Source organism: Protopterus annectens, chromosome 14.part0 (genome assembly GCF_019279795.1).
Source record: "Protopterus annectens isolate FY-2018-M chromosome 14.part0, PAN1.0, whole genome shotgun sequence".
In the NCBI taxonomy this organism is placed as follows: Eukaryota; Metazoa; Chordata; order Ceratodontiformes; family Protopteridae; genus Protopterus; species Protopterus annectens.
Window position 1 is genome coordinate 75,216,075 of NC_056748.1, and position 26,637 is coordinate 75,242,711.

Below are 26,637 nucleotides of genomic sequence, written 5' to 3' on the forward strand. Positions count from 1 at the left end.
TAAAGATAGTCATGACCTTTGTCTTTTCTGCCTAGGGCCCAGTCACAACCACCTTTCCTATTCTGTCAGGCCTTTGTTCCTAAAACTTTGCATAGTCAACTTTCAGCTTTAAATCTCTGTTTAGAGAATCAGAGGCTTAAACATCTAGCTAAAGACTTTATGGAGGGTTCTGGGGGTCCTTCAGCTGAGCCGATTTTGAAGAAGTTGTTTAGCAAACCTAGGCCTGAGTCCTCTTGGGCTGTGCCTCTAATTTCCATCATATCCATTGAGGTCAGTGAAGATTTGGTGTTATGCCCGGAGGTCGGATTTGGGAGCCACTAAACAATCTAACCTAGGCACATCTGCAGAGGCAGTACAGACGTCCGTTTTGGGCGGACAAGGGGAACCACAGCTCGCTGTGCTTGAGGGCCCTTCGTCTCATGCAGAATTGGATGTAAAGAAAAAGCAAAAAACTAGACACTCCCAGGTACCTTCCACTCTTCAGTCTGATTGGGATGCTTTCTCTCATTTTAATTAAGGCTCTGATGGCTGTGAAACCTTTTTCTGCTATTCCTGTTCCTTCCTTTACATCTTCTGTTCAGAGAGTTGGGGAACAAGTTCTCTCTGCTGATAGTGATGACTCCTCCTCTGATGAAGATTCTTTAGCATATTCCACACAAATTACATCTCCTTTAGAATATACATCTCCAGAGGTCGATCTAATGGGGGGATTCCCCAGTAGAAGAGATTTCTTTTGGTGAAACAATTAACAAAATGAGTGAGTTTTTCAAATGGGACTGTTCCCAGATTTCTGAATAGCAAAAAAAGGTAGAAAAAACAAACCAGGAACCAAGTAAAACGAGAAACCTTCGGGTCCAAAACCTGAGAACTGCAGCAAGAAAACTGAACCTTCTTGGCAAAGCTTGAAAAGTTCCATTTAAACTACTAAAGTAGTTCGCTGTTAAATGTGAAGAATGATTGTTCAAGCAAAAATAGCTTGGAGCAAATCCAACACTTTAATTCAACAAAAGACAAGAAACAAAAAATAATCACAAGAGCTTTCGCCCGGTCTTACCGGGCTTTTTCAAGTGTAACAAACAAAACCAAAATCCAGTCTTTTATAGCGCAGATGCGTTAAATTAGTTGATTGATTGGACGTCACTCGTAATGCACTAGTGACTAAAAGAAATACCAAATTAACAAACAGTATTCATGCTAATACTTAAAAATCCATTTTTTCTTTTCTTAATTTTTATGTTAGTAAAAAACAACAAAAAATAACAATATAAAAGTGAACAGTACTGTGTGCACAATAAAAAGCAACTTAAGCCACCTTCTGTGAATATCAGTTTTCTTGCTACAGTTCTCAGGTTTTGGACCCGAAGGTTTCTCGTTTTACTTGGTTCCTAGCAAAAAAAGGTGGTATGACCTTTTCCAAATGGAAGCTCATTCTCCTTCTGCATCTTTTTCCAAGACCTCTGATTCTCAGGCTCCTGCCCTCAAGAGGCCAGACAGATTTTACAAGGTGCCTGATGATTGTAAGTTCCTCTATAAGTGTCTTTCAGTTTATCCGGTTGTTGTTTCCATAGCTTCAGACAAGTCTTCCCACTTATCCCCTTCTGCTAAACTTCTTCCATCTAATAAGAAGAGCAAAATTCTGGAGAGACTTGATAAAAGGGTGTACATGTCCTCCACTTCAGCAGTCAGAACAATGAATTACCAAACTCATATGTCTAGGTATTCCTTGGCTGTACTTTCCCAGGCTTCACACACTCTTGCTCAGTTACCATATTCTGAGGTTAAAGCTCAGGTTTTGCCTCTTTTGGCATCATCTTCACAAGTAGCTAGACATTCCATTAAGTGCAGCCATGATGCTATTGAGGCATCATCCATAGCTGCTGTATCTGTTTCTGTACTTAGGAGACACTCCTGGTTGAGGCTTCAACCATTGCCAGACGATATTAAAGCAAAACTGCTAGATGCACCTCTATGCAAGTCAACTCATTTTGGCTCTGCATCTGTAGACTTATTTAAGACTTTGCAAGAGAAAGAAAAGAAGCTTCAAGATTTGAAGCACCTGTTTCTTTCTCCTGTTCCAAATTTCCATAGGAATTTTCCTGCTAAAACATCTTTTGTTAGGAGACCAATTCGCTCATCTTCTGCGTCTGCTTCTAGGCCTAGAAAGTCTGTTAGGAGGTCTCCACAACCAAAACCTTCTGCTTCTACTCCTTCCACTTGGCAGCATTTTCAAGCCAGGCCCAGCTCTCTGCGACTACCAGCCGTCTCTTCCAAGTCTTACTCCACTATCTCTTCATCTCTCTCTCTCTTTTCCAGCTTGGACAAAGGTCACCCAGGATTCTTGGGATCTGTCTGTTATCCAACAGGGGTACTTCATGACTTATCATGACTTATAAAATTCTTCCTCCTTTCATGGGAATTCCACACACCCGTTCAAGTCAACTGCATTTGTTTCCAGAGGTTCTGTCTCCACTACTTTCTCAAGGCACAATTCAGAAGGTGCCAATGGATCAGAGAGGCAGAGGGTTTTACTCTAGAATGTTTCTAATCCCCAGAAAAGATGGTCATTGGAGACCACTCCCAGATCTATCCCACTTAAACACTTTCCTAGAAGTTCCATCTTTCCGCATGCTATCCTTACAAACTTTTTCCTCTGTCTTACATGGCCTCTCTAGACATCAAAGATGCTTATCTATATATTCCCATCCATCTTCTGCACTGGAAATGTCTTCATTTCTCAGTGAGTTCTTTGTACTTTAAGTTCTCTGCCTTGCCTTTTGGTCTTTCCACTGCCTCAAGGGTATTCACAAAGTGCTTGGCCCCTGTGATTGCCTTCTTGAGAATCCAGGGTATCGGGTATAGCCATACCTGGATGATCTTCTCTTCCTGGCTCCTCTGTCAGAACAGTTGTCTCAAAACCTACAGGTGGCCATTTATCTCCTTCAAAGTCTAGGGTTCACCATAAATTTCAAAAAATAATTTCTGACTACATCCCAGGATCACATTTTCCTAAGGTGCAGGTTCAGGGCAGATCGCACAATGTTTTTTCTTCCAGTGGACAAGGTTCAGCCCCTCATTGCCTTTCTGGAGAACATTCTGCCTCTTCCCTCCATTATAGCCATGGAGTTTCTAAGACTTCTAGAGTTCATGGCTTCCACAATTCCCATGCTGCCCTTTGCAAAACACCAGATGAGGAAATTTCAGTGGTTCCTAAAGTCAGTCTGGACACAGCATGCTCACCCACTAGACTCTGTGATTCCTCTCCTTCCCTGCTTAAAAACAGAGCTTCATTGGTGGATTCAACCCTGGTCTTCCTCTTCTGCCCTAGATGTCTCAACGTTTGTTCACAGATGCCTCAGATACAGGCTGGGGAGCAATATTTGCTTCCAAGACGATTCAGGGTCTTTGGTCTCCCTCTCAAAGGAGAGAGCATATCAACATCAAGGAAATGAGGGCTCTTCAAACCTTTCATCCTCTCTTTCAACCAGGCCCTCTGAAAATATTTACAGACAACACCACTGTTCTCTGGTATATAAACAAGCGGGGAGGGTGGGGGGGGGCAAAGTCATACCTCCATTGCAGGTTAGTGCTCAGTACATGGGAATTGGCAATTCATTACAGTGCGACTCTTCTTGTGGTTTACATGTCTTTCACTCAAAGTACTGTGGCAGACACCCTAAGCAGGTTTATGACTCAATCCCATGAATGGATCCTTCATAGGGATGTGTTTTTGGAGTTGGTCTACTGGTGGGGTACTCCTCTTCTGGATCTGTTTGCCTCCCCTCTGAACAGACACCGTCCTCTGTTTTGTACAGATGCCCACATCCTCTTGCTTGGAAGGTGGACGCCCTGTCCTCCCCCTTAACTGTCTTTCAGAAAGTTCTGCTGAAAATTCAAAAGGACAAACCAAAAATCTTGCTGGTGACTCCCTTTTGGTCAACACAGCATTGTTCCCTCTTCTGCATTTAGCCAAGGGCAATCATCACAAGTTACCTCACAGAGTGGACCTGCTCACACGACAAGGGATTCCTGCTTCATCCACATTTGTCAGCCTTATAACTGACCATGAGGGTGATCAACTTTTGATTACTTTCAGGCACCTTTTGTCACAGGACGCTTAGGATTTTGCAGGAGACCAGGAAATCCAATGCTAGAAAATCTTGCATATTCAAATGGAAGGGATTTTCTCTTTGGTGTCTTTCAAGAAAGATGGATCCATTCTCAGTGGATATTTCAATAGTTCTTTCTTTCTTGTGTGAATTACTTAACAGTATCTTGTCATACTCATCAGTGAAAGTTCACTTGTATGTTATTTATGCATGTCTGCCATTATCTCCACCTTCAGCATCCAGATTGGAGGTAAAACTTTTCCTTAAAGGCATCCTACATGTTAAACCTCCCTGAAAAACAGTTCCACCTCCTAGGGATTTGAATTATGTCTTAGAGAAGCTTACTGTAGCTCCTTTTGAGCCTGCAGCCTCAGCTTCCTTAAAGCTTTGTACATGGAAGACAGTGCTTCTGTTAGCCTTGACATCCACCTGGAGGGTTTCAGAGATTCAGGCTTTGATGGCTTTGCCACCTTTTTTATTTGGTTTTCCACAAGAGTAGGGTTTCACTGTGTACCAGTCCTTATTTTATGCCTACGGTAGTGAATGAGGTGTGTCTTAATCTTTTCAATTGCCAACCCTTTTCCCTTCTCCTCAGTCTTCTAGTGAGAGGATCTTGCATACTTTGGATGTACATAATTAACTTAGATTCTGATTAGGTAAGATTAAGGCTATCAGGAAATCTGATCAGCTCTTTATTTCCTTCTGTCCCAGGGTTCTGGGTTTTCCTCTCTCTAAACAAAAAAAATCTTCTTGGATTTCCAAGGCTATTGTGTTTTGCTATGGTTTCCATGGTACAACTCTTGCTGCACCTGTTAGGGCTCATTCTACTAGATCTGTGGCTTCCTCAGTGGCATTCTTCAGATGTCTGGATACTAATTATATTCTGGAAGATGATGCTTGGTCTTCTGTGCACACATTCACCAAACATTACAAGTTGACACTGTTTCTAGATCAAGAGCAGGGCTTGCTAGGACCATTCTCCATAGCTTTGTTGAACATTTTTCAGTGCAAAGATCCTCTGATAACCACAGATGTCCTTCTCTTCTATTTTGCAGTATTCTGTCCCTCTCGCCTTCCCCTTACATCTTGTTCCTTCTTTAGATGTTTTTTTTTTTAATTGTTCCTTAGTTCTGGTATTCCTGCTGGGGCATTTCAGTTCTGAGGATTCTATGTGCAGATGTCCTTTTATGGCAGTCATTGTCAAAACGTACATGCTACGTCCCACATACTTGCAGTAGCTAAAAGCTGTTGTATACAGGCCAGATGTTTGGTGGAGGATTTCCCCACATGTAAAGAATACTGCAGCATAGAAGAGAAAGGACATATGTGGTTATGCTAAGATTTTGCACAGCAATTCTTTCCTGAGCATTAAGCACTTGTATGTCACTTATGTGCCTTACACTTTAGATGTAGGACATACATCTGACACATGGTGCCTGGAAGCAGCTTTTGGTATTCTGACACATGGTGCCTGGAAGCAGCTTTTGGTATGCTGGACGGATGTTTGCCTCAGCAGCATATTCCATTTTAAAGAATTATGCAGCAATGAGAAGTAGGGGCATCTACTGTTATGGTAAGGTCTTACACAACTGTGCTTTCTTCTTTAAAATTTCTCACACGGAATACTATTTTGTTTATTGCTTTGACTTCAGCTAAATGAGTATCTGAATTACAAGCCCTAATGCTTACGCAACCTTTTCTGGTTTTCCACACAGACAGTGCAAGTCTTAGAACCAACTCTTTTTTTATGCCAAAAAGTTGTTTTGAGTTTATTTTCAATCAGACCATTCATCTTCCTGTGTTTTATCCTGAATTCAAAAAACAGAGGAGAAAGAATCCTGCATAACTTGGATGTCCATAGACAGTTGAGATATATCTGGACAGGGCTAAAGATTTTAGGGAATATAACCAACAACTTGTTTCCTTTGATGGGAAAAAGTAGATTCAGACAGCATCCAAACAAACCATTTCCTGATGGATTTCTTAGGCAATCCAGTTTTGTTACTCTTAGTGGTGTAAGCCCCCCTCAGAAAGCCAAATCTCAGTCAAACAGAGCTGTGGTTACTTCTGAGGCTTTTTGAAAGAGGCTGGTCTATAGGTCTATCCTAAAGGCAGCTACCAGTCTTCTCTACACACCTCTACCAGGCAGTACAAGCTAGATTCAGTCTCTGCGGCTACAGCTAGATTTGCAAAAGCCATGCTACAAGAACTTTTAGACTGTGGACCTTCTTCATCCACCCATTCTTCCTAAGCCTTGGCAATCTTCCTATATAGTTATGGCTACTGCAACAGTGATATAATGAAAAACATAGTAGAGTTGTGTGAGTTAACGTACCTTAACAATAGATGTTTGAATAGATCATTGTTGCAGTATTAACACTCTTCCAATTTTCCCCTTTTCCCTTTTTTCTACTCTTCCCAGACCAGGTGAGAGTGGGGTACCCTATCTTTACTTTTGCCCTCCTGGCGTGACATTGACAGTCTTTACTGGTTTTGAATAAATTGATGTTCTTCGTGTTTCACTCTTGCAGTCATTACATTTGGGTAATCCTGCTGGCAGGTTGCCCTCAGCCGGCCTGAATTCCAAAGTCTTGGGTCCTACATTGGCTGTTGTCGCCCCTTCCCTGACGTCAGGTAATCAGGGGTATAAAAGAAGCAGCCAATGCCATTTTCTTCAGTCTTTCTTGCTGTGCGGTGCCCGAAGCAGAAGCAGTTCTCAAGTGCTGGTCAGCCGACTCCTGAGATTTTTGTGTTTGAGTTTCCGAAGTCTTCAATAAAGCTAAGTACCCCGTTGGGGAAACTTTTTTCTTGCTCCAGACTGATGTCAGAAAAAGTTAATTGTATTTCTTGTGGTAAGCAAATACCTCATAAGGATTTTCACTCTTACTGTATTCCTTGCCTAGGCCCTGATCACAACGTTACTGGTTGTTGGTTTTGTGCTAGATTTAACCAACGTACTATTAAGCGTCGGTATGATTTTGCTTTAAACTTTTTTGGACGCCAGTTTAATTATCCTGAAATGTCATTGGATAGCCATCCGATTACCGTTGTTTACAAAAAACGCAAATAAAAGGATAGAGAAAAACAACCGAGGCCCAAAACTGACGACAAAACTTCTCCTAAGCCAGTCGCTGGTTCGCCGGTTCTCAGTGAGGTGCTTTCACAGCCCCTGACGCCCGCTACTTTAGAGTTGCAATGCCACTGGATACTCAAGGTATTGGAGTCTCGGACGCTAATCCCTCAGATGGGTCCTGAGCCACTGAGCAGGTATCGGCTTCTGAGGGTGTATTCAGACCTAAACATCTTTCCATTAAAACAACCTCAGCTACAAAGACTAAAGCACAATCTAAAGCAAGGAAACAAACTCAAGACCCATGTGGACAGGCCTCTATGCCCAAAAAACAGATGCTCAAAATGGCCAAAGACTTGATTTCCTTGATCAGGGGTTCCCATCCCCCTCCTGATAAGAGGCCTAGGCAAGACACTGACTATGAATCTTCAGATCAGGTTTCTATTTCTTCTGATTCCTCTTCTGATCAGGGATATTCTCTTCCCCCCTATGAGGATTCTGATGCTGAAAAATCTATACCTTCAGCATCTCCTCCTGAGGACTATTCCTTTGGGGAAACCTTGTATACCATGAGGGAGCATTTCCACTGGGAGAGCCAAGATTTTTCAGAATCTAAAAAGAGGTTCAGGGATTTTCTTTTACTACCTCAGCACAGGCCTGTAGCCATTCTACCTGTGTTAGACATTGTAGATTATGTGTTTTCAGAGTCTAGTCTGACCCCTGACTCCTTACCCTCAGCCCCTGTTAAGCCTGACAGATATTACAGGGTTCCTGACTCGCACAAATTTCTTTTTAAAAACCCTGCTGCTGACCCAGAAACTATTTCACAGGGTCCAAAGGGAGTTAAGGCTTCCACGGCAAAAAACCCAACCCCCTCTGACAGAGATTCAAGGGCACTGGGTAGATGGGGGAAAAAAGGTTTACACATCTGCAACCTTGGCTGTAAGGGCTTTAAACTGTCAATTTCATAGGTTCATAGGTAGGTACTAGGCTATCGGCCCTAGGGCCCATACAAGCCTAGCCAAAAAATGTACCCTGGCTTTCGCCACCCAAGAAAATTATTTTCCTGTGCCCCTGTCGAGCAAAGCCACAGAAGTGATCCCCGGGGGTGAATTTTCCATTTCCCATCCAATCATCAAGATTTTTCTTGAAGAGTGCTAATGAGGAGCTTTGTTTGACATAGATAGATAGTCTGTTCCAGAGTATGGGAAGTCTCTGGGACAGGAATCTATCCCTCCAGCATGTTCTGTTTATTGTGGTGACCAGGTTTAGGTCCTTAGAGCGTGTAGCTCGGAGGGATTGGGATTTCTTTAAGTGGAGCATGTCCAACAGCTCTGGGTTTGACATAGCTTTGTATGTTAGGCAGAGATCGCCCCTGAGTAGGCGATATGCGATGGAGTAAAGCTGTAGTATTTTGAGACAGTCTGTGTAGGGCATCTGTTTGAGGCCAGTAATCCTCTTTGTGAGGCATTTCTGTGGTCTTTTCAGTTGTTGTAGATGTCTTGTGAGGTACATACCAAAAGGGACGTTGTACTCTATAATGGGTCTAATGAGTGATGAGTAGAGGGAAACAATGACTTCTTTTTTTCTGGATGAAAATCCTTTTGTGATGAGATGAGCCATGTAGAAGGATTTCCTGACCACTTTGGCGATGTAATTATCAAAGGAGAGACTGCTGTCCACCTGTGTCCCAAGGTCTCATCACATTTTTGGCATTAAGTGGACTACCAGCTATATGGTAGTTCATGGGTACAGAGTTTTTGCCAAAAGGGATGACAATACACTTTTTGGCATTGAGCTTCAGGCCATGGCTTTGACACCAGGTATCTGTCTCAGTGAGGCCCTTTTGTAGTTTGTTCACATCGTTAGGAGTTTCAGTTATGGCTCCTAGTTTGCAGTCATCTGCAAACTTTGTTAGCCAAAGACCTTCTGTGTTAGCCTGCACTTCAGAAAAGTAGATACCAAACAGGAGAGGACCGAGGACTGAACCCTGTGGTACTGCACTTGTCACTGGTCTAATATCAGATTTGGAATCCGCTACTTTCACAGTGTGGGTTCTGTCCGTGAGCCAGTTGGCAACCCATCTTGTGACATAGGGATTTATACCTAGTTTAGTGAGCTTATCTATAATTCCAGAGTTGGGGGATGGTGTCAAAGGCCTTGGCGAGATCTAGATAAGTTGTGTGAACCATTTTATCCTCATCTATGGCCTTGCTGACTGCTTCAAAGAAGTCAATCAGGTTTAGGAGACATGATCTGCCTTTTACAAATCCAAACTGGGTAGGGTCCAGAGTTTGGAGATTACCAATGTCTTTGTTTATGAGTTCCACGATGATGCGTTCCATGGCCTTGCAGACCAGGCTCGTTAGGCTAATGGGGCGGTAGTTCCTGTGGTCCGTCGTGGCTCCCCCTTTGTGGAGTGGGATAACAGTCATGGTGCGCCATTCAGTGGGTACAAAGCCTGAGGTGAGGCTATGATTGAACATGGTACTTAGGTAGGGTGCCAGTTCATTCTGTAGTTCGTGTAGAACGCAGCCTGGGATATTATCAGGTCCCATGGATGCTGTGTTCTTGGCTTTGGAGACTGTGTTTTTTTACCGGTGCAGCCGTGATTATAGGAACTTTGCATTCTTCCGGTATAGAGATGGGCCCTCTAGGGGGTGAGAGGTTCATATGCTTAAGTATCAGCAACATGTCATGGGATTGCTTAAACAGAAAATGTTAAATTCTGAATGTGCAGAAAACAAGGAAATGCAGGATTTATTGTATGCAGCAGAACAAGTTGGGAAACATACCTTGCAATGTGGTTTTGATTCTTTGGAGGCCTCCTGCAGAGCCGCAGTTACGGGTTGTGTAATTAGGAGGCATGCTTGGTTAAAGGAACAAAATCTGCCTGACCATGTTAAAGTTAAATTACTAGATGCACCTTTACAGCATGATACTTTGTTTGGTGTTAAGGCAGAAGAGGTGTTAAAGAAAATGGAGGACAAAGCTAAATCTATGCAAACTGTCAAAGATTATTTTTACAAGTACAGCCACCTAGGTTTAGTAGACACTGGCCTACAAAAAATTGGTCCTTTCCTATGTCAGACAGGCCTCAAAGGGGCAGACCCAGACGCCCTAGGGGCAGATCCCAGGTGCAAGGTTCTTACATGCCCAAGCAATGGGGTGCTTCTACCTCCAAAGCTGGAGAAGATAGATCACAAACATACAGAAAATGTCTTCCCCCTGCCTGCACCAAGCACTTATCTTCTGGCAGCACCCTTAGGGGGAAAATTAGCACTTTTTGTCCAAAATTGGCACATCATAACCCAGGACAAGTGGGTTCTAAACATAGTGTCACAAGGCTACAAGTTCCATTTCCATACTCTGCCAAAGGCAAACGGCTGGCCAGATCTGCCAAAAAATCAATGGGCAGAGGCACAAAAACAAGTCTCATCCCTCATGGACATGGGGGCCATTCAACAAGTACAGGGACAAGTTTTTTACTCGAGACTGTTCTTGGTACCCAGAAAGGACAAGGCCTGGAGGCCGATACTGGACCTGTCTATTATGAACATTTTCCTGGATATTCCAAAATTCAAAATGTTGACTTTGCAGCAGCTTCTGCCCATGCTGGGCAAGAATGCTTGGCTTGTGACTTTAGACCTAAAAGAGGCATACCTGCATGTTCCAATCAGACAACCATGCAGACGATACCTAATATTCAAGGCAGGTTCAATGCATTACCAATTCTCTGCACTACCCTTTGGCTTATCTACTGTGCCCAGGGTCTTTACAAAGTGCCTGGCACCAGTAATTGCATTCTGCAGACAAAGAGGAATACAAATATATCCTTACTTGGACGACTGTCTCATTCTAGCAGAGAACAAGGATATTCTTCAACATCTGGCGTTCGTGAGAAGACTTCTAACATGCCTAGGGTACACAGTCAACAAAAAGAAATCAAAACTAGTACCCTCACAAGAGATTACATTCCTGGGTGCAAGCTTGAATACAACTGCCTAGATGGCCTATCCCACGCCAGACAAACAAAGGCAACTGACTACCTATTTCAAAATGTTGGCAACAAAGACCCAGTTATCTGCAAGAAATATTCTGCAGGCTTTGGGCTTCATGGCATCCTGCATCCTACTAATTCCATATGCAAGACCTGCATATGAGGAAACTTCAATGGTACCTAAAAAGTGTTTGGACTCGACGTTGCCACAGCCTGGAAACTGTCATTACTCTCATTCCCTGCCTGCAACGGGAGTTTTGATGGTGGGCAAAGGCTTGTCACCAGAACAAGGGACAGCCATTCACATTACCTCCAGCCAGGCAGACACTAACAACGGATGCATCAGACTATGCCTGAGGAGCCCACATGGCAGGAAGATGCATTCAGGGTACATGGTCCTCAAACCAAATGCATCTACATATCAATCAAAAAGAGATGTTAGCTGTTCAAAATGCCCTGACAGCCTTCAAGGACCTACTTCATCCGGGATAACTACTGATAAAGACAGACAACACCACGGTCATGTGGTATATAAACAAGCAGAGGGGCACACATTCTTACCCCCCTTTGCAGACTAGCCATGACCTTGTGGGACACAGCTTTGACTTACCAAGTACATCTGCAGGCACAATTCCTGCCAGGAAAGGAAAATACTCTGGCAGACGAACTAAGCAGAAACCTCATGGATCCCCACGAGTGGCACCTGGATCCACAAGTCTTCAGCATGATAACAAGGAAATGGGGATGCCCGGACATGGATCTATTTGCCTCCCCTCTTAATTGCCAACTAAAAAGATTCTGCACAAGGACTTAACACAGACAAGTATGGAAAGTGGACGCCCTATCTTTCAGCTGGAAAAACCAGTATATGCCTTTCCTCCACTGCCTCTCCTCCCCAAGGTGCTCCTAAAGGTCAGACAGGAGAAGCCAAGGATGATACTGATTGCCTCAGACTGGCCATGCCAGTACTGGTATCCAATACTAAGGAACTTATCTCTATACCCAGCTTGGGCCTTACCTCAAATACCTCGACTACTGTCCCAGCAAAACAATCAGATTATGCACAGCCAACTCAGGACATTAAACTTGGCAGCATGGCGGATAATGTAGTCGTACAAAACACACCTCTCAGTAAAGCTGTGGTGGATGTCATTCTGGAAGCCAGAAGACCTAGTACTAGAAAGAAAATGGAAGAGATTCTGTGCCTGGAACCAGGCACAAGGAACTGATACAGCGGTACCAAATATTCCTCAGATTTTGCAATACTTAACTGAGATGCTGTACAAAGGCCTATCTTTTTCATCAATCAAAATTCATGCCTCTGCTGTTTCGGTTCATTACAATACAGAGCCACCACTTTTTTCTCATCCTTTATTAAGGCAGTACCTCAGAGGAGCCAAAAATTTAAGGCCCTCAAGGAGACTACCAATACCTGCATGGGACCTCAACTATGTCTTGGAAAAACTCACCCTACCTCCTTTTGAGCCAGTGGCTACTGCTGACATGAAGTTTTTATCTTGGAAAACAGCACTGCTCTTAGCAATTACTTCTACAAGATGAGTTTCAGAGCTACAGGTGCTCATGGCTGTGGAACCTTTCATCATTTTTCATCCAGACAGGGTCTCCCCAAGGACAAACCCAACATTTATGCCTAAAGTAGTGTCCAGTGTGGCGCTTAACCAAGCCATCCATCTGCCTACCTTTTACCCAAATCCACAGAACAAGGTGGAGAGAATTCTGCATTTTTTGGACATACACAGGCAGCTTAGATTCTGCTTGGACAGAACCAAAGCTTTCAGGAAGACGGAGCAATTACTAGTGGCATATGCTGCAGGATCACAAGGAAAGCCTAGCTCAAAGCAGACTATTTCTAAGTGATTAGCACACTGCATTCATTTCTGCTACTTACACCATGGCAATCCAGTACCTAAGGGAATTAGGCCTCATTCCACCAGAGCTGCAGCCACCTCAGCAGCCTTGCTCAGAGGAGTACCAACCAGAGACATTTTAGAGGTGGCTACTTGGAGTTCAGTGCACACCTTTACAAAGCATTATCATCTGCCACTCTACTCTAAATCCAGGGCAGGCTTTGCCACTGCAGTTCTGCAGGGCCTCATAGCCGCTCCTACTGCTGTCTAGTTCCAGCCTCCCAACCATAGCTTTGGGACTCTACCCAAATGTAATGACTGCAACAGTGAAACACGAAGAACATAGTACAGTTGTGTACACTTACCATAAATGTAGATGTTTGAGTGTATTCACTGTTGCAGTCCAGGTTACCCCACCCGCCTCCCCCCTTTTTTCTTTTGGATCTTATCTTTCCTTCTCTGATTTTTACTACCTATGTGGTGTATTTGCTTATAGATGAAGGTAAAATTTATATTGGTGTATTTATATAAAGTTTGGCTACCCTTTATGGGTGCACCTGACATATGGGGCAAGAAAAACAGAAGAAAATGGCGTTGGCTGCTTCTTTTATACCCCTGATGACCTGACGTCAGGGAAGGGGCGACAGCAGCTGACACAGGACCCAAGACTTTGGAATTCAGACCAGCTGAGGGCAACCTGCCAGCAGGATTACCCAAATGTAATGACTGCAACAGTGAATACACTCGAACATATACATTAATGGTAAGTGTACGCAACTGTACTTTATAGAGCCTCAGGCTTCAGACTGCCCTTTGGGCAAGAAAGCACTTATTTTTGGCACATCCGCTTCACAGCAAGAAGTTCCTCTGGTTTGATCCTCGGTTGGGGTGCCTTCTGTGTGGAGTCTGCATGTCCTCCCTGTGGTCTCGTGGGTTTTCTCCAGGTGCTCCGGTTTCCACCCACCTCCCAAAGGCATGCAGGTGGATTGGGCACACTAAATTGGCCCTTGGAGTGAGTGCGTCCGTGCGCCTTCTGTGAAGGTTGGGCGCCGGGCTGGCAACTCGACACCGTAAAACTCCACTGCCAATCATGACCAGACAGGTGATCCACTGTGATGACCCCTAACCGAGAAAAGGCGAAAGAAGAAGATACATCCCTCTTATACCATGACATAGCTGTGTGCTAAGGGCAAATGAACTGTGTGCTAAGAAGGAGCAACACTTTGTAGACTGGACTGATATTTGATCGTTGACAGGATACATGCTATTTAGTTATGGCTGCTGCAGCAGTGATCTATATGAACATATGTTCTTATGATAAGTTAACTTATATAACTGTACTTTATGTTGAATTATGTGGAATATTCGAGATGCTGCCCAGGCTTTGAACATTGCTTGCATATTTTCTATAAGCAGTTAGAAAGTGCTGCGCAAGTGTTCAGAGATGCTGTTGTATGGAAACAAAATATAAATATGTGTAATGAGCAAAACATGCTTGCTGAAGAAGTTGTGGAATTGAAAGCTTATCTGGTACAAATGAAAGTTGTAATTTGGTTACCCTGTGAGCTATTTTTATTTCTTTTATAAACATATAATTACTTTTATAACAATGCTTATAAGTGTTAACTGATTTTGATGGTAATGTAGCAGTACCTGTGACTTAATGAAAACCTGACCAGTAATATTTCTTTTTCCTTCCAGGGTGCAATATATGGCATGGCTCAGACTATTCCTGACCGGTCCATGGTGTCAGAGATCTCACGGGGATTCCTTGATTACCTTTACAGCACAGACATTCCTGCTGCAGACAAGACGCATACAAATGGCCTGATGGATCACCATTAGAACTGTCCATGTACCTTCCTTGCAAATCTTGATGTTGGTGATATTTTAATAGCTGAGCTGAAGTGGAAAAAGGGGAGGGGGTGCATGTATGTGTCTGTGAAAGCTGGATTATTCAGTCTACATTTACAGTTCTTCAAATAGTGCCTTCTTCAGTCCAGCGTTATGTTCCTGTGTAAATTGGAAATCACATGACTATATAGAAGAGAGCCAATGATGCAAGGAGCTTGTAACCACTATTCTGTTGTCTGTGCAACTTACAATGTTTGACTATTGGACCAGGGTTCAAATTATGCAGTTACTGGTGAAGTGTAACCATCCTAAATCTGAAAAGTTACACATACTTCTGGTTTCATATGTTTGAATTGTGCCTTCTGTTATTCTTTGTTACTCACACGATTTCTGCTGAAAGAGGATCCATCTCATTTGTCTTCATATGGCTGTCTGCTTTTGCCTACAGGTAGAACTTATTTTTATTTATTTTTGGTAATGTGACCCGGAGCAGAATATCATTATGTATATATTTTTAGCCAGCAGTTCACCTGAGAAACCTCTCCCCTAGTGATGATGTGTACTTCCACCTGTGGCCACACAATAGCAATAAGTCTTTATTCAAATAAAATAACTGAGACTTAATGCTCCAGCATTTTTTTATGGTACTCACTAGCCGTGACAGTGAAAGTTATCTTCTTGTTCTCCACAAGTCATTTCTTTGTATTTTCTATCTTGTATGTTTTTGTTTTTCTTACATATTTATTATTCTTTGATATGGATGTAAAAGGCTCTTTGTCTCTTGCTTTGTGAATCATCTTGCTTTTTAGTCTAGAACTTATAAGGCAGACATTTGTTCCCTGTGGTGAATTCTAATATGGAGTTAGGATTAAGAGGAGTTCCCATCCTTCAGCCACCCAGACAGTGACATAAAGGTACTATTCCTCAGTATCTGTTGTATTGAATCAGGTGACACATCATTAGGTAGTAGTTCATAAATTCAGCTGCACCACTCACAATTTTTCAAGAATTTTCCATCTTTGGTATTTTGTAGCATACTGATAATTATGCATTTCAGGGAGTACAGTCCTGCAATGCATTGGTGCATAGCAACCTTGTATTCTGCTCCACTTCGCATTATTCGTATTTCAGTGCCAGCTATACTTCTTTCACTGGAGATGATAGGAGATATTTTAGAATCTTGAGCTCTTCTTCCTTGCAGTTGACTTTTGGCTACCTACACTTTTATAAAGCTGTGTCATGATGTGTAATTAGGGACTTTACATGTGTAATTACCATCATGATTGTGGTGTAGCACATCATTTTTCTTATGTTTCATGGACTGAAAATAGCTTTGTATTTGTTTGTTAAAATAGTAGACAGGGAAATGGCATTGGTCTTGCAGCCTGCCTTCGGAAGAATGTATGAAGTTACCAGCAGGTGAAGATTTGTCATCTGTCAAATCCTCCTTGTTCTGGTTAGCCTTTGCATAGCTCTGCCACTGCTACCCTTACCCTGGCTGTGTCTTTGTGCAAAGGGAACTGCTGTATCCCATATCATGTTCTTTGGCACCACTCCAGCTTCCAAAGAGGATGAAATTCTTCAGTTTGTCTCCAGACACTAAGCCTTTTCCCTCCCTGAGAGGGCATCTTATCCATACCTTGTCCGTTATCTCCCTAAAGACTCCCAACTTCCTTCTTGATTCCTTCTCTAGCCACTGTTTCAATATATTGACTTGTTCCTACCCATGTTGCCTTATCTTCCCATGCTATTGGCAGTACCTTATCTTTTCTGTCTAAATAAAGTGGTAATGGTGTCATTCAGTGATGTTCATACTACCCCCTTCATTTAATGTATTCTCCTGACGGTCTCTGCTACAGTCCTTAGTAGATCTGAACAATGTATTTTGCCCTCAAAGCCACTGTCATCTTATGGTCTGGCATCTCTTTCCCCTTTCTTATCCATTTGCATCCTTTACCTTTCATTAATCTGCCCATATCCATCACCAGGGTGCGTCTCACCTCTTCAATATTTTCCTCTTTGTCCTGGTATAAAACTTCCTACAAGGATTTATTCCCTTGTCTCATAGCTATTTCACTATGATACGTTTTTGCTACTATTTCTGCTTGGTATTGCATTGTTTATCTATTTGAAGTTTAGTGTCCTGTAATCCCAGTGCTGTGTTTCTGCAGCACTGCCTTAGAAAAATGAAGAGATACTGTGACACTTCTTTTCATCAGTGGTGCGTTCATCTTGGATGTTTTCACCTCATTTGCATTGGTTAGGACTAATTGCAAGAATGGTGGGTCTCTAATTGTAGTTCATAACTTTTCAGCTGGAACTTTTCTGGAAATATTTTGCCTGTTTTATGATTGTAACCCTGCAGATTGATCAAGAATGGAAAGAATAGGTGGTGTGACTCGTATTTGTTATAGGTTGCTTAAAGTTAGGTTAGATCCTGTGATGTTTGAACTGGTTCATGCTGAGGTTTTATATATTGAGGTTTTAAATATACAGGCTTGTGCTACAGACTTGGGCAGTCTACATTTAAGCACCAGCATATGTTTATCTCAGAATATCTGCAGTAATTATGGAATAAGCATCTTGTCATTTGGGGGAATCTAAATCTGTATTTTCAAAAAGTTATAAGATGTTCCAAGGGTTGGGAGGGTGGCCTAATGGTTAAGGTGCTTGCCTTGCAAGCACAAGGTGCAGGGTTTGAGTCTCACAAGGGATATTTGGCTAGGCTTAAAATGGCTCGCAAGGGCAGTTAGCTTAGTACTAAAAAGAAAGAAAGAAAAAGAAAAAAGAAAGAAAGAAAAGAAAAAAGAAAGGTGCTATAAGATATCACACTGATCAGTAAGATGCCAGACTCTTCATTGGGCCCCAGGGGTCTTCAGCTGCTGTGTGAACTGTGAAAATGTCCCAGAGGTATTTATCTTCTTATTTCAGGTCCTCATTCTCTGCGTAATTTGGACTTGCAACAGGGCATTCATAAGCAATGCACAAAATCACTGTTTGGAACATGGTACATGGAACTGTGTGTATTGTTAAAAACCTAATTCATAAAGCAGTATTCCTGCAGTGAAACTGCTGGGAAGGTGGGTCTACTGTTGTTGCAGAAGAGGAAGAGATTGCTTTTGCCTAGTTTTGGCTGTTTCTGAGTTGGTTAAATTAATTAGCAGGTATGCTGCTTCTTCTTTAGGGGAGAGTGGGGCAATGATTCTGGCAAAAAGATTGAAAAAATGTAAGTTTTCACATTTGGCTTCTTACTAAGAAACAACACTTTAGTGGAGACATTTGTTTTTAGGATCATTTCTCAGAGAGGATTTTTTGAACTACTGCCCCTTATCCTGCTGCATATCTTCCCTCAGATTCACTGTCGACTTTTGCCTACTACTATGTAGATAAAATGGCAGGTTTGAAACTACTTTCTGAAGATGTTTTCCCTTCTGTAGTGAATTCTGAAAGCAGTCTTACAAGCTGTGACTTCTAAACATTTAGTCAGACCCATCTTGAGTAAAATAAAATGTTTATAACATTTTACAACACATAAACAACTTTACTCATGTAGAGGGTTCTGCATCCCTAACTTACTGTGCTCATGTCTTAATTCATTGCACATCATAAGGGCAAAATTTCAGTAGCAGAGACCTTGCTTGTGGAATCTGCATTTTGGCCAGTTGTGATTCACTTCATGATTGGCTGTCATAGAACTAACTGCATGCCATCTTACAAGCTGTTGCTGTGATACTGCGAAATAAGTAAGGTTGTTAACTGCAGTTATATTCCTTGATGTTAAGCACCTAGGGGTACATCACGGTTCACTATGACTTTCCTTTTGAATTTTATAACTGACTTGCAAACGAATCTGTCCTTTTTGTTATAGTTCCTTCAACATTGTTATTACTGTTGAAGTTAAAATTGTAAACTATTTCACTCTTTTAGCAGCCATGTGTATCTGCTTTAGTTTTTGTTTCCACAATGTTTACAAACATCGTTGGCAGACTTTCTAAGCACCTTTTGCTTTATCTCTTTACTAGCTCTGATAAACTCGAAGTCATTGCGGCTGTGTATCACGAAGGAGTAATTTGAACATGAATTTTAATTTCCAGTCATATAAAGAAGTATGTATTCACTATGATATTTATTTTACATTTGTTGACCAGGATAGTCCAACTGGATACGTGTCCATTTTCAGAGGAGGCCCGGGGAGAAAAGCTCCAAAATCACCAAATTAGAGAAAAAATACAGTATATACAGTAATGAACATAATACAGTTTTCAGAGGTTACATACCTAGGCAAATGATAGTAGTTGTGCAGTAAATGAGAATCAGAGTGTAGGTCTTTGTTAAGTAATACAATAGATAAGAATACTGTTATCAAGTCATACAGTTAGTTACAGATACAATATTTACAATGGTTACTTGCCAAAACACATTAGAGTTAAACAAGGTCAGGTCAAGATAGTGCCACAGGTAAGCTAAAATAACTATTTTAGTCTCATTGTAATGGAGAGTCAGTTGGGTTTGCTACATTGACATAGGCAGTTTAGTAAAATGTTTATGTCTAGTCTTGAATTGGCTCAGGGAGTTGAGCAAAGTAATTTCGGTTGGGAGAGAGTTCCAGGATCTGCTCACAGAGTTTGCAAAGAGGGAGTCACCGGCTGATATCTCCTTGTGCTAAAATAATTGCTCCTTTTAATTCTGAATGAATACATCCCCCAGGAAAGTAACTTTAGAGTTATAAGATATATATAATTCTGCATTTTACAGTTTTTTAGGCTATGAAATTTGGTATTATGTACAGTGTATTTATTAATGTCCCTGATGTCTTAGGCCTGAGAAATCTGATATCATATGTCATTTATTTTTATGCTATTTAGACTGCAAAATTTGTCCAGCCAGCTATATAAAAAAAAAATCTTATATATTTTTACACCCTGTGACCATCAAACACCTTTTATACTATTGGCCCATTCAATTCCTTGATCCCTGGCATCCTTGGACACTGGGAGAGGAAGACAAGCTGGCAATCATTGTAGTCATCCAGTAGAGGTTATATTTTTCTATATGCTCCTATCCCCTGCACTCCCCTTGGCTGGAGATTGTGTTGTAGTGTCCTGTGTGCTGACCTTCTGTACACTGGCAGTGCTCAGTGAAGTGTCGTGCACTCTTTTTCCTGACTCATACTGTCAGATGTCCTCTGGATGGTTCTGTGTCAGGACTCCTCACACTCCCTGAGATGGACAGGCTGACAGTGGTTTCTCACTCCAATCCCACTATAGCTAGCTCCTCCAATGCCCAGGTCAGTACTTGAACCTCAATCTGCTTTATTCATTTCACATCCAAAAGCTCTGTGTCATGAAACCAGTAGCTGGAGAAAAAGTCCGCATTTGACACTGTTCATGTCTGATTTTATGTAGATTCATTCATTTGTCAGAAAGATAAAAACATAAATAGATATGCAGTCATATCATTGTTTGTGGTAGGCATTGGATTAATAATAATCAGAATGTTTACCTAATATAAAATATGACATTTTAGATTTGCTCAGTGCCTTCTTCAGGACTGTTCTCATTGACTTTGGAAGCAAGCCTTTTGCTTTATGCTTTGTTGCTTAAGCCACACACATTTCCCCAGTAATGAGGGAAAATTAGAAGGAACATGAACCGATACATTTTTATTTTTAGTACTCCAATCCCTTTTTGTTTAAAGTGTGTATGTGTTTGTGAACACGTGTCTAACACTTAATAATTACAGGTGAAATAGCATTTTATCTTTTGTATTTTATTTGTTACATTTATTTGCTTTCAGGGGTAGAGCACTCAACTCCATGGAAAGTTTTCAGACTCATCTCAGGAGCACTGTCTGATTAAGTGACTTGCTCAAAGTAACACAGGCAATGTAGGCTGAGGGTGACGAACCTTGAACCACGGGAAACAGCCTAATCCTCTAAGCTAATGCGAAACAGTGATTTGTTTTTCAGTGCTTTCTAGAAGTGTATCTGTGAGTTAATATGGTGCCTGCAAGAATATGGAGTGGGGTTTAGAAATATTACACTTATCACAAGGAGCTTTTCAGCTTAAAAAGAAGGTATCAAGACTGACGGTGATGCACAAATTGTAGGCACTAAACATAAGAAGCCTCCAACTTAGCAGAAGACTTTGCAGTTAGCACCGTGTGCAAGTCCATGCTGCCCAAAGTGGAACACTGAAATTTCCCACAATTCACTTGGGTACTGTGCACCTGATGCACTAACAGTCTGCGTCTGTTTTGTTGCTGCCCTATGAATCTGCAGCAGATCTAAGTGCATTCTCACATGCATTTCATGGTTTTAAAGAATTGTCTCTGGTCTAAACCTACTTTAAGTTCTATCTGAGGGTATACCTTAGCTTGATGTCACTGCAGCATCAGGTTGCTAGAGATGACAGCTCACCACAGGTTTAAAGCCTGAACTAAGCTGCATTGCAGCTTAATATGCCACCATATTTGCCTAATCAGTTATTCGTGATGGTAAGGCTCAGAGGCGTCTGTGTCAGTCACACAGTGATGTTAAGCATTAGATGACTAGTTCAGTATGTTTTGGGAAACACTGGATATATTGTAGCCCTGGTTTTATCACAAGCAGGTTGTAAGATCTTCAGTGCTTTTGCTCTGGACTCACTGGAGTTTTTAAATGCATTTATCAGGCATAAACAAGGGAATTCCTAAAAAAGTAATCCAATTTAGATACATGGGGCAAAGGGATAGAGTCCTTTCTGAGGCCCAAGTGAACAGGGTTCAGTTAACTTGCCTAGCATTAAAGCATCCAGGCTGGGAGGTAGAACATGAAGGGGCATGGCTTGCTTGTTTCTCCTCAGGTGGGGGTTTATGTACATTCAGGAGCACACTAGGTGATGCAGTCTACCTGGTGGAGACTGGAGAGATAACTGGTCATGCTCTGAGGAGAAGGACAAAGCCATGTGAAAGAAACACCCTTTGCAGAAGTTTGGGGGCATCCTCCACTGATAACCTATTGCATGTTTCAACTGGCACCAAGCAGAGTTTGTGTTTTTAGAGCTGTAAAAGAAAATTGTGAATTAATGGCTGTCTGAATGACGACCTTTCCTGGTCAGTCTCCACCCTAGTGAAGTGGAACAAATGGATGGGTTGGCCAGGAGGGGGCTGATGGTCGACAGACTATGGGGGTAGATGGGGGGGGGTAAATGAACTTGTGCAGGTATTATACTTTCAGATGATTATGCTGCATGAGGTCTAGTGAATTAAAAGGAATATCGACACTTAAGTGGGGAGAGGAAGTACACTCTTGACACTAATGTACTCCTAGTACCTCTGAATAAGTTCTATAAATTAGCTGCATAAGTGCAGAATAAGGACTGAATAAAGGGGAGCATTCTTGGTTTGCTCTTTTCCGTTGCATGAATAAAATGAGTTAATATGAGAAAAGTTGTTTTAGATCATTCTTCCCTATAGATTTTAGGATCCGTATGTGATTTATGCTAATAAACACTTGCCGTACACCTTAGCCTAGACCCTTCAAGGAGGCAGATCCATACAGTTGTATGAGTAGTGATATGGGGCAAATTCTCTGTAACAGACAAATCTAGCAACACATTGCTACAGGGGAAGTGCACAGTTACTTAACATAAGCATTAACACATTAATAAATGCTGAAGCTGTGTTTTTTCTGGTAACCCACCCTACTCTTAGTACTCAGGGTTTCTGCCTCTTCACCACGGCGTCCTGAAAAGAGCAATTCCACTACCAGGTAACATATGTACCTGTACCATCTTGGTGTAGATTGTGACACAGTGATCTTTGTAGCTGTGATGCAACTGTCATCTAAGAATGGTTGTCCCATGTGATTTGTCTTTACTGTCACTGTACAAGAAGTCAAAATGCTGATGACATACAGGAAGAAAAGGTTGTAAGACTAATTGTGCTACCTATTAAGTGCAAAGCAGTCTACATGTGCTTGTTACTGTATACAAGAATTTCTATCAGTCTCACACACACACACACACACACACACACACACACACACACACACACACACACACACACACACACACACACAAGCACCTAATATATTTTTCTTTTAACCTGTTTAAGTGGCAGCACTCCCTATAACCATGTATAGCACAACTTGCCTTTTTCTGTTTGTGGTAAAGTATGATAGAGTCTTGAACTATGGAACCATCCACTCATGAAAGGTATTGAGGAAAATGTGTTCTTAAAAATAGCTTGATTACAGGTCAGGCAGAGTTGCCAGGGGTAGTCCATACCACTGGCTTCTTGGGTTCAACCATCCAGGAGTTTCAACCTCTGGATAACCAAAGTAAACCAGTGGTCCATTCTTTAATGTGCTCAGTTGAAATATTCAACCTTTTTTGCAGGAAACCGTCCAAGTGCCTTTCTCATTCCTGTTTCACCTTAAAGAGACTCGACTGCCTTAGTGGTATGCTTCTTTCATTGCTGTCCTTTCCAGGTTACAGATGAGAATATTTTCACATTTAGGGAGTCTTTTGGCATCATAAGTAGGAAGTTCTCAAAGGACTTGATTGTGAGACTTAAATGAGAAAGATCCTGTTTTCAAGCAGTAATCCCAAGTAACAAAGAAGGTATGAAATGCACAGATGTTTGCAAGTGCAACTGTATTGTGTGCATTAATGTGTTTTGCATAAATTCTTTAGTAGATCTCATGTTTGTTAATTTCAGCAGGATCATGATACACTGTCCTTGTGATTATTTTTATTTCTAGACTTGTTTTTATTAGTTAACAGTTCTTAATAAGCCTTAAGATGCTAAACTGATTACATATGTTATGTACTTTTTTACCTATACTAATTTATTTTTAACATGGTACAAAAATTGCTGCTTTAGCCCTGAGTTGAAAATGTTTCTGGCCATTTGGAAGAAAAAAATGTGCATAAAACAACCTCAGCAGGCTGAGGTAGATTACCTGACAATTAACGGGGGGTGCCCCCCACAATAGGAAGTTTGAGGTCCGGTACGTTCGATATTCTGAGTGTTTGCAATTTATGCAATTCGCTCATATGTTATAGACCCTGCACATTGGTCTAGTGTTGGTGGTGCACCCATACCTTTAAATCCGTACCTGATGCACACTACCCATTGTTGATTTTCAGTCCTTGTTGCACCATGCCTGTGGTGCACTGTATGATGGTGTATGACTTTCATGCCTGGCACTGTCTAGCTCTGCCTCACAGCATTTCAGATCTCTGGTTTATTTCTTGCATACCTACTGAATTTTAGTCCCATCTCCTTCCCAGCCTAAGATGCCTTTTCCCACTTCTTGAAGTGATCTTGCATTCAGTGCAGGTTTGTTTTAATACACACAAAAAAAGTGTCTTTCATCATGTTCTATTTGCACCTTTCCTTGTGTTGTCCTATGCACCTTTGCAACACTGTGGTTAGTGGTGTTCAGTGCCTTTCATAAAGCTATGTAAGGCAAGGACAGGAGTTGTTGCCATGGTTACTTGTGACCTTGTTTGTATGCCAGGAAAACCCCCACAAGGTGTTGATAATACACCACTCTCCTCCACCAACCACAGCTTCGATGTTCCAGTTGGATGAAGGGCTTTGTTCAGTAGGACCATTTAATTTCCATGAGTAGCACATAGCTACTTAGAGAAAGGTAAAGAGACATGACGAAGAAGCAAAGGTGTATACCTAAAAGCATTTACATAAAGGTTTTCAAATTTTCTTGCCAAGGACAATACTATGATTATAAATCTGTTTTAAAATATTTTTTATTTGCATTTTAATGATGTACATAGCCATTTTCTCTTTGCTAGGCTCTCTTAGGAAAAAAATGATGTCTCAAATATGGTTAAGCTGTTTTAATAAGTTTAATTTTATTTCTGTGTGATTTTATTGTGTCCATATTTACTTGAACAAGTGCTTGATGGGATATGAAAGTGTTCCATAAGGCTGTCTTGCCAGTAAACCTCATTATTGTTTCTGGATAATTGTTTGGCCTTTGTACTCATAGCTCCATGTCAAATGCACTAGAAAATCCACAGATTCTGCAGAAGCTTTCTTGCCAAAACATTGAAATTTGCAGATGTGTGTGATATGTTTTTATGGCTGACTTCAGAATGCCTGACATACGTCAATGTCATTGTTGTCTATTCTGTACAACCGGACTATTTGTCTCCTTTTGATTTGTTTTGCTTCTTTTTCTAAAGCACTGTAATCTGATATAACCAGAGTTTTGCCATGTGTTACCTATTTTATGACCATGATTGATACATTGGTTTGAAGCAATAATTTCAGGGAACTGTGTGTCCTGTTTGACTCCCAAAACTGTATTCCTTCTGGGTAAGCTAGTCTAGCATTTTTATAATTTGCCTGTCTTGTGAAATGGTTTGTTTTTGTAAATTGGAATTTGTTTGTTATTCATTTTTAATCAGTATATGTCAAGGCATTAATCAGGAGCCATAGTTGTAGGTGAGTTATTTGACTGACCATTCCTGATCGCTGAAAAATACACTTCACAACTCAGATATGACCTTCCTTCAGTTTTAGTTTTGAAATCTGGAATTTTTTTTTTAGTCATGGACACTTTTATTATTGTTTAACAAACTGTTTATTGTCAGAAACATAAAACATATTTTGGCTTCTGTTTAACCACTAATAATTGCAAATGTTTTCAACCTAAGTGAAATTATAATTTTATTATGACCAGTAAGCATCAGAAAAGTTTTCTTTTGGTAGTTGATCATTTATCAGCATAATCCACATTTAAGCCTGTGGCACTTTACTTTTTTGTTCCTTTAGGATACTAATGCAACAAAATAAAGATCTACTGTGTACTGGACCAATGTCTAAGTTATTGATCCTGCAAAGAACAACAACATAGCCTTTTACTGTGATGTCTTTGAATGAGTTTGTTGTCTATTGCACATAACTTCTGAGAATCTTGTCAAACAGATGGCATTGAATGCCTTGAATAAGAGTAACCATTTGTGTAAAATTTTATTTTGTGATCTGGCAATGGCCAAAGTGTAGCTGCCACAAACGGATAGAAGTATTGCTCTTGGTACATATTTGATGACATCACATAGGTATACCCTTTTAGAATATTGCAGTCATCTGACTTTACCCATGGAACATTGGTCATGCTGCAGTAGTACCACATGGAATATTTGAAAAAAAATGGCCATAGTTTTACACAAATGCATACTAGTCCTACAAAGCCAGACTACTGGATGTTTATGCTGAACATGACAGCATGGCCGCATTTAGTCAGTTTCATACAGAGACAACCCCTGTAGCCAGAATTATAGCTATATTGGTGACTGTTTACACCTCAGATGTTTTGAGTATAGTGAAAATATAAACATTGTTGAATCTGTATACCTGAGTGTGGTAAAAATGTAATAATAATAATAATACTAACAGCAGCAGTAACATGGCATGTAAAAATGAATTCCAGTCTTTGTTTCTCTGGATACTCTTTTTGTTTATCACTGAATTGTTAGGGTAGAAAGAAGCAACCTAATGCTTGTGAGATATGGCAAGAGGCTGAAACAGTTATGGCACTATGAACATATAAAATAAATGTATACATATTCTAACATTCCTATTAAAGTAAAATTAATTCTGAAAAACAGTGAATTTACAGGTCCAAATTTACAGCATATGTGAGCCATAGGACTTTATCTGCCAGTGGCAAATATTTATATAATAGTGTGAACAAAGCCATGTACAAGAGTTTGAATGTGCACTACA

The 26,637-nt window shown here is 41.1% G+C and overlaps 1 protein-coding gene across 1 annotated transcript in view; it reads left to right on the forward strand.

Annotated features, from left to right (window-relative positions):
- Positions 1–25,723, forward strand: part of SGPL1 (sphingosine-1-phosphate lyase 1) — a 1,851,476-nt gene extending 1,825,753 nt beyond the window's left edge. Inside the window, exon 14 of the mRNA XM_044055782.1 lies at positions 14,746–25,723. Coding sequence (XP_043911717.1) covers positions 14,746–14,889 — 144 coding nt within the window. The 3' untranslated portion in view covers positions 14,890–25,723. The remainder of the gene's footprint in view (positions 1–14,745) is intronic.
- Positions 25,724–26,637: the final 914 nt, after the last annotated feature.